The following is an 8,913-nucleotide window of genomic DNA, read 5'->3' as shown; positions in this document are numbered from 1 at the left end:
GGAACGCCAATTTGTTGTTCTCCTCAGTTTCCATTGTGAATTGGATGTCGGGAAACACGTTGTTCAGCAGTTCCTTCGCTCGTAGTAGTTCATTTTTCTTTACAACAGCGAATATGTCATCCATATTTTCGGTTTGATATCTGGTAGTATGATTCACTCCAGTTTCTGCATTGTAATTTCCGCAATGAGTCCAGAGATTGGTGACCCCATTGACGCTCCTTTGATCTGTTCGTAATATTCTCCATTGAACTCAAATTAGGTTGTCAAGCACAGGTCTAGTAGTTCACATATTTCTTCTTTTCCGAGCGTTCAGTGGTTTTTCACACCGAAATTTGACGGGCTCTTTTGGGGGATTCTTTGGAATCACTATTTCATTACTTTTGCGTAAAGGCAGTCATGCTCGTGTGATGGTGGAAAACGAGTCATTGACTGCTGTAAGATCCCGATTTTACATGAGCTCTTATGAGCGATTTCAGACTGGGAATAGTTTCCGTCTATCGATGGTATAGGATAGGCAGCCAGAGGAAAACCCCCGGAGCGATTTCAGTGGCTACGCAGTTAGTATCAGTTAGTATCAGAACCTGATAGCGTTACAACCAGAAAGTTTATTGGAAGGAGCTTGCAACCACCAGAGAAATCCGCACGCTTTTATGCTCCTCAATATCCTAGCTGAAAATACTGACGGTTAACTACCATGAAGACACGAATGAAAAAAAGTTCAGTTAAATGGAATAAAGAAAAAGGAGAGCACAATGCAAAAATCTTTATGCTTTGGTGGAAAATGATCAAGAACAAGGAACCTAGATATTTAAGTCGCAAACAAGTGTTGTACCTGAGCACTGAATCGGGTATCAACCCAACGCAAGCACAGAGCACGACAATAGACAACCTTATCTGTTCTGGCGAGGAAGTTACAGCAGGCTCAGCAGTGTAATCTGTTGGTTTCTCTATCATATTTGGTTCCTAACCAGAGGCAGAATGAATCACATTAAACAGGAGGAGCAGAAGATCCCACTGACTCCAAATAGAAATATCTAGCTCTCAGTAACAGACCTCTAGTCCTACAACCGATTAGGTTTTCGGAGTACGCGTAAACAAATAAACAGACCACAAGTGATGAGTCATAGAGAGACGACTTGTCTTTGAGATTCGTTCTGAGTATTCGCGAAATGCGCGGTGAAAGCTTCAGGCCGGTAGCATATGCCGTTCTTCTGAATAATGGTTTTACCCAATCCGTAATGTATTCTGAAGCCGTATGTAGACTGGCCTTTTGAAAACAACAAGCCGTTTCTCCGTCGCTGCTAGGGATGGGTTTTCTGTTCTCAGGCTTTTCCCATAGTAGAGAGTTCCTCACTAAATGAGCCCTACTTTCTGACCCTTTTCGCTAGGCAACAAACGGTGTTCCGTTCATACGAAATATCAACCAAGTTATAGAGGTTTATGCATTTTTCGGTTCATGTAGCACCAGTTTTCTTCTCGACAACCAAGTCCATAAAATGAAAGGCGTTTGCCCATTGTTGACGCGCAGTAAACGGGACCAAACTGGAGTCAGTAGAAGGCCACTCTTAAAGACGGAAATTGCCCCAAAAAAACGATGAATGCTCCTGAGCTAAAGTTTCCAGGCCACTGAGTCAACTCTGTACACGCAAGAGCGACTGACACAATCAACCCAGTTTAACTAGTTATCGCTGGACCAGCTTTAAACAAACGCCGCTTTGGTACTTGGCCATCAATGACTCAGCTATCTGCTCACTTTATACACATCTCTACATTCTGTTTCTGTTTATATTTGTCCATCAGTTTTCAGTTGTATCAACAAAACCATAAAATCAACCCTAACAGCCTGTTTCGGAAAAAAACCTCGACTGAAGTCATGCCGTAATCCTATTTCCGCCAAATCGATATCGCTGCTGAATGATCCTACGTAATCACCCAGTACAGGTGAGCAGAATTCAACCCTTAACTGTGACAAATGAACGATGCCGAAATTCGGCCTACAACCATGATCGGTGAACTGACATTGGACAGTGTTTACCGCCAACAGGGTGACTTCAAAAGCTAGAACAGACTGTGGAAAAATTACGCTGGGCGGTTAAAAATAATGAAATAAATTATCTCATTCGGGAGTGTGTGAAATTAATCATTCATAAAGCTGCGCATCCAGGTTATCGCTATGAGTTTGACTACTCCGCTCGTCCCTCACACAACTCTTTCCAACCTCATGCATTACCGACTAACCGCTGTATCAAGGGTTAATTTTTGTTCACTTAGTGAGCTCCAGGATTTACGCGATACCCGTCCACGAAGCGGTATTCACAAAAGCAAACACACTCTGTTTTGTCTACCTTCCCGAGTTAGCTGATAATTCCTTCTGTGGTCACGATGAAACAAACCTCAGATGCTAAGGTTCGCTTTAGTCCATACCTATAACCTTGGTAGTAAGGACAAGATAATACTAACTGGATTGCACGCCTTGGGCTCAAGTTTGTCACATTCCTGGTTCGGCAAAGTACTGTTTTCTTAGCTTACAACTACCTGCCTCGCTCTAAGCTCGTTTGAAATTTTAACTAGTCACCTTGGTGAGGTGATAAGACTGGATTCCTCTGCCCTATGTGTGCTTACTTCCAGCACCAAATTGGTATACCTAGACATATTCGGCGTTCCCTAGAAAATTTGTAGTTTTAATTTCACTCCGGGATAAGAAATTCTGAGTGCCAAGCTTATTGTAATTGTACGGTTCACAGGGATTACGAAGATAAGGGAGTGTGAGTTCTTCTTGTGAGCCAATTCATCTGGGTTGAAACTCATAGCATACTAAACATCATAAGCGAGAGATTCAATTGAGTCTCCCGAGAAAACCAAATGGATTTGCAAGTGAGTGTATTTGTTGCGATCAGTCCAATTTGGGTTCAAGTAGAATATAGGGTTGACGGGAACATGGGAGCTGCGCCTACCTGGTGAGCCTTAAGAAGGGCGAGACCGGTCGTGGGCTGTCGAGGAGTTTTCAGCAACCTTGTGAGTAGTTTCCTTTATGAAAATCCGCCTTTCATTACCTCATATTTATCCCAGTGTTCTTAGTAAAATGGCCTTAGTAAAATGGCCTTTTTCTGCGCAGTTGAACTGGGCATCGATTGAGGCGTAAATTAACCACCTTAATAGTGGAAGACAGACGTTTCACACTTAAGTTTAATAAATATAATCTGTACACTCAGAAAGTGCTCTTGCAAAAGTTGGTTGTTACATGTGCTGCTCACCCGACGGTTGCCAGCTTGGGCCAATCGATCATGACATAAACAGCAAACTCTTCGCTATCCTCATTCTACTTACATGAACCCCTCGATTTAGTTTCGCAACCTCCATTTGTATTGACCAGGAACAGAGGTCGAGAAAAGACTAATATTTATCAACTCATGTTTTACAATGAAGGACAGTTAAAAAGGGCTTATCGATCTGTTTTGATCATTGGATTTAGCAGTCGCTTATTTTCTCAGATAACCTAACTTCTGGTGACTACTCAAAAGAGAATTCACTCTTTCAGTAAAACCAATCTGAGCTGAAAATCCAAGAAGCACTGTACAGCTATTTCATCCTTTTGTGCATATCTCAAAAAATTTAGATGGTTTTGAACCCTGTAAAACCAACTGAGCTGAAAATCCAAAAAACACTGTACAGCTATTTCATCCTTTTGTGCATATCTCAAAAAATTTAGATGGTTTTGAACCCTCATTCTTCCGACCAGTGGTTGAACACCTTACCGTTTGGCGACGAGTTACTGATCAGCAGCGTGATTAGCCTTCACTTAGACAGGACATATTTGGTTAGTAGTCAGACTGCTTCATTAGAATAGCCATAAGCACACATAAAGCACATGTTACAACATGAACTTGCGATTTACCGGACTTTTATTAGCCCCAGCTGATCGACAGAAGACCATTCAAGCAGGGATCTTTGTCCTTCAAGGGGGTCAACGGTTCACAAGTTTTCTCCTACGTATTGTGACAGAAAACGTGATACAGCGAGCGTACTCTCCGCTTCTATAGACGTCACCACAGGTTTTTGTTCAGTTTTATTGCAACGATTCAAAACCCAATATTATTCTACACTAGTTTGGTGAATCCTGTGAGTGAAGCTAATCTGTACTGAAGAGACCAGAGGAACTTTACAGGTTTCACCTTTGTTGGGAACGATTTGCCGTGCGAAAAAAAATCATGAGTGGTTAGGAATAATACCTGGGTGCTTTTGAGCAGTCGACCTTCCGGGAAACGTTCAAGAAGACTTCTGATTCCTGTTCAACATGCCCATAAACATAGTTACCGAACTAGTAGCATTGTGATAAGCGGTGATGACCATAAGAACACGTTACCGACGCTTCTACATTCACCTGGTGAGTTCTAAGCATGACAAAACACCCAGAGAAGAAACGCTTTTACAAGAATGGACGCATCACTCACTTCCAATCATTTGAATTCGGTTACCTCGAGCGTTTTTTTCGTATAAGAGTGATTCACTTTTGTGGCCTCCGGAAATAGGATCAAAGCGAAAACAAAATGTCGTGACCTGGATGAATATTGCTGTCCAAATTTGGCGGAAACAGTTTGATTACATTAACAACCATTACATTTTAACCGGTATAATAATACTAAACTCATCAAAAAAAACTTTTATCGCATATCCGGGCAATACCTTATGGGGATAAGCCTCAGTTCCTGCAGAGTTCGCTCTTTGAACCAAATAAAAGTTTATCAAGAAAAACATCTTGCAGCGAAATGATTATCGAGTTTGAGAATAACAGTTTGGCACTGCAGCCTTAAAAACGGAAGAAAGCCCTTTCTTCTAATCCGGAGTTAAGGAAGAACTATTGTAAACTCATTAAAAGAAACGCAGCTATATTGGACACCTACCGATTTAAATCTAATCTTCCGGTAGCAAGTTTATGCAATCAAATAAGAAAAACAACGTTTTTACTCATTGCTTCAGGCTGTCGGCGTGATAGTGAAAACTTACTCAAGATAGACCAATGCAATGAAGTTTGTCATGTTTATCTTATCTGATTATCAGGTTGGTCACGAAGTACCCAACACGCAATAGGGAACACGCAAAGCGCTGCTCAAGTCCGTGTGGGAATCACGAATGATCGGCGTATGTTTTCAGCAAGTTTTCAACACGCAGCTTCCACACGACAGCTTTCGCACCAAACGTTGTGACGTTCGCTGAAAACTGTAAAAAACGCACTTCAGAAATCTGCCCAGTTGGCCAAGGCTTTGTTTAGATCGTCAAACGTCCGTATGAACATTCCGATAGTGTGTTAAGATTTAAAACACTATCCAGCTGTGTATTTTTCAATGGTCGTGGCACTGAAGTTTTGTTTTTGTTCTTCATCCAATACGTATCTTTGAATGCTTGGAGCACATCAAGGCAGGTGGGATATGTTTCCCACCATCAATTCAACTCAGATTACTTTGTAGCCTGTCGCTACGAGGTATATTTGCAGTTCTCTGGTTTGTTATCCTTGTAGACGGATCACCAATCCGTTTGAAAGCGCGATCGGCATTGTCGGACATCAGGGTCCCAATATTCTGACCCTCCGTGCTGATAGGCCCAGCTTTAGGGCATGATCGCATCGCACTCATTTGTACTGTGCAACTAATAGCACTCCTCAAATTGAAACATTCAATCAGATGCGACAGTGTGGCATAATGATGACGTGAAAACAGGATCCTTATGTATAACAGTGCATAAGCAGGGTTCGGCAAACACGTGATCAAAAGGATTATCTAAGGGCTATAAACAAGAGAGAAACAAAAGACGGGTTGATAGATGTTCGGATAAAACACTCAGTGATTCAACTCAGTGGTTGCCCACAGTTTCTATGTATGCGAGCTCACTTTCTCCAAAGCTGTTCAGTGAACCGGTACATACAACTCTTATGCTCGGTGATGTTGGTGGCGACATCGCCTTTTGCTAGCGTTTCTAGCTACCAGCTAGAATAATGCATGTGGGTAAAATGGGTTAGAACGGTCAATAAAAGTACACACTGAATCCAACTTTCGGGAGCATAATTTGTCTGTCCTGAGGAGCTAGAGGCGGGCATTCATGCGGCATACATCAATCCGGTTCTATGTAGACGCCAGTTCTGATAATCCGTATGCACTTTTTTATGGATAATTTATGCGCAATTAATTATTGACAAAGTGAGCAGCTAAAAGGTGAAATCCTTTCACATATGAATTTACGTTCTCAGTAAGGGTAAAACAGGAGTGCCGCCGAGTTCTAATCTAATAGTCAAGTAAAAAAATGCTTTGCCCTTATTCCCGGCGTCCAAAAAATCGGAAAACATAGGATTAGACGCCATTAACTAGGCCAAATTGTGGACAACTGTAGTTTCGTCAACACTGAGTAAAAAATGTGAGATAAAGATGCCACAACAACGGCGATAGTTGACTTGTTTATAAATTTGATGGAACGATCAGTTATTTTTTTTCTTATTAGCAAACAGCTTGACAAATCAAAAGTGTTCCTTTTTCAACCATCTTGCTTTCTAGAAATCTCTTTGTAAGCTGGGAAATATTATCTTACTTCCTGAAGTTGTGCTTCGGGGTCGACAAGTCCGCATTGGTTTACAATGCCCGTTACAGTGAACAAGCACAAGCTTGCCCCACTCACTTAGTCGCTCCGTAAAGTTCAAGGGGAACCAAGTTCGGCACGCTGCAACTACTTGCCTTTTCGGACGGACACTGGCACTGGTTGATCAGCGTTCACTTCATAATCTCAAAGCTGTTGCTGTAGCAAGTGCACAACTTCTGCAACTTAGTCCCGAATGCGTGCTGTCTTTTGTCCCAGCATCCGCAGTCGTTTCTGCCGGACATATCGGCGGGGAAACAGAATACCGATCACCATCGCTAGCGTCATAACTGTCCAGAATACCGCTACGCACGTCTACGAGAGTACCAATCGGCCGCGACCGTACCCACGGTAATTCCACCTGAACCCTGCGAACCAGTTCCACCTCGCTATTGACAAATGAGCCTTGTTCACATTGGTCAACCTACTGTGCTCATTCGCCACCCATGAATGGTATTCAGGAAGTTTCCTAATTAGTTCATCCATCAGAGCATTATTGCACCAAGTGTCTCTACAGTCCAGTTTGCTTGATACGGGGAGGGAAGGGGGCAAAATAAGCCATTAGCAAGTCTTATTAAGCTAACCTTTTGGAAAGGAGATGCTTCTCATTGGATAATTCCTGTTCTATTTTGGGAAGTATTGGCTAGTTTGTGGGTAACAGTCGGTGGAAATTTTTAGCGGCGTGGGCATCACTTCGACACAGAGGGTTAGTGACAGTTAGGATGTTGTCCGTTGGTGGCCTACCCTATTCCCATGAAATAAAAGTGACCACGTCAAATGAAACCATCAGTGGGCCGAAACAACTGGACTGTTGCATGAAGGCCGATTAAAGGGGATGCTGAATTAACCGGAAATGACTGAATCGTATTTTTCTCAAGACACTTAAAAATACACGCAACTCAGCATTCGCATTTGTTCACAAGTGTGGTTAGTGGTGGAGTGGTGGGCAAAAGGCACGTGTCCCATCCTGTACTATCCTCCTGCTGAGTTCCAGTTAGGAATAGGTGTGTCGTGGGTTGTTTTTCGGACCAGTCACACCTTGCACCCATGAATTTTCGTTCTGTCAATTTTACACTATCTCTCAGAAACCGTATGATGGTGTTATAAGGAGATTTGACCATTTTCAACTGAGATTTGCCCTTCAATTGAAGCTGAAAAGCACAGGTGTTTTTTCCTTACTGGGAATCACCAGTAGTGCATATGTCAAGAAACTCTGGGGAATACCAAAACCCATACATTCAGGCTAGTGCTTTGAACACTTAATCGTTCGGCCACGAGTGGCTGAATAACAGTTCGATTTGCTCCCTCCATCCATTCCGTTTTTTTTTCGATATTTCGATGAGAAAAACTTGACAATCCGTCTTGCGAGCTTACATTTCAAATCCAGCTGAACTGAAAGTCATCATTTACTTTGCTACCTTCCAACTTACCTCATCATCCTCAGATGTTCGTCGCTTCAGCTAATCGGTAATTCACTTAGATCCTTTAGTCATTTGGTGCTGAACGAGCCTAATTACGCTGGGACGCTTCCCTAACAAAAGGTACCTTATCTTATACTCTTGGTTGATAAACCAATTCGTCGCCATCTCGTTAGAGAGCTTACTTGTTGCACAAGCTCAAAATAACAGCTGAAAAATTGAATGCAATTTACTGTCTCCTCAGGATCGTTTACTCATATCCCGGTTTGATTGTAACAGACTGGAGATTCGGTGCCCATATCCTGACCGAAGTTTGTCATTAATTGCTGCTTATGATACGGGTATTTAATAAGCCCTCATAAATCGGTGTTTCATGGAGTAATGAGCCGTTTTCAATTATATTTCATCCTACCAGAACCTCTCAAACTATAACTGCACATATGTCTTTTCCAGTGGTGAACAAAGACGACGTTCGTGACGTGTCCAAGTATAATCATTTGGGGGTCCATTGACCACCGCACCAAACTGTGTGTCGATCGGTCTCTCTCAACGGGTGAAAAGCTTCACTCAGTTATTTCTAGGCAGACTTTTGAGCCACAAACAACGGAGAAAATAAAGAGCCTATGGCTTACCAACCGTCAGATTCTCCGTGAGTATATGTGACAACATATGACAGATGGGAAATTACCTAGAATACTGGATTCGATTAATTCCCGTGAGCAACCAATAAATTTGTATGTGAGGGTGCTCGTCCGACTTTTTCCGGTTCGTTGTTTAAGTTGGTTGGCAGCAACTCAGGGACTGCACTTATCTGATGACCCTGAAGTAGGGTGAAACTATATTTTTGTAATGCACTACTCATAACGTTGCTGAA

General features: G+C 42.3%; 1 protein-coding gene across 1 annotated transcript in view; it reads right to left on the bottom strand.

Moving 5' to 3' along the window:
- The window catches only part of T265_02330 (hypothetical protein), a gene marked incomplete at both ends in the record, with an annotated part of 11,118 nt that extends 2,410 nt beyond the window's left edge, over positions 1-8,708 (bottom strand). The window contains 4 exons of the mRNA XM_009166544.1: positions 59-249; positions 1,054-1,262; positions 2,816-2,963; positions 8,672-8,708. Of these exons, the coding sequence (XP_009164808.1) occupies positions 59-249; positions 1,054-1,262; positions 2,816-2,963; positions 8,672-8,708 (585 nt within the window). The remainder of the gene's footprint in view (positions 1-58; positions 250-1,053; positions 1,263-2,815; positions 2,964-8,671) is intronic.
- Between the last annotated feature and the right edge of the window lie 205 nt (positions 8,709-8,913).

This window comes from Opisthorchis viverrini (genome assembly GCF_000715545.1).
Source record: "Opisthorchis viverrini unplaced genomic scaffold opera_v5_28, whole genome shotgun sequence".
NCBI classification, from domain to species: Eukaryota; Metazoa; Platyhelminthes; class Trematoda; order Opisthorchiida; family Opisthorchiidae; genus Opisthorchis; species Opisthorchis viverrini.
The sequence above is the reverse complement of the archived record's forward strand: the minus strand, read 5'-3'. Positions and strand labels throughout refer to the sequence as shown.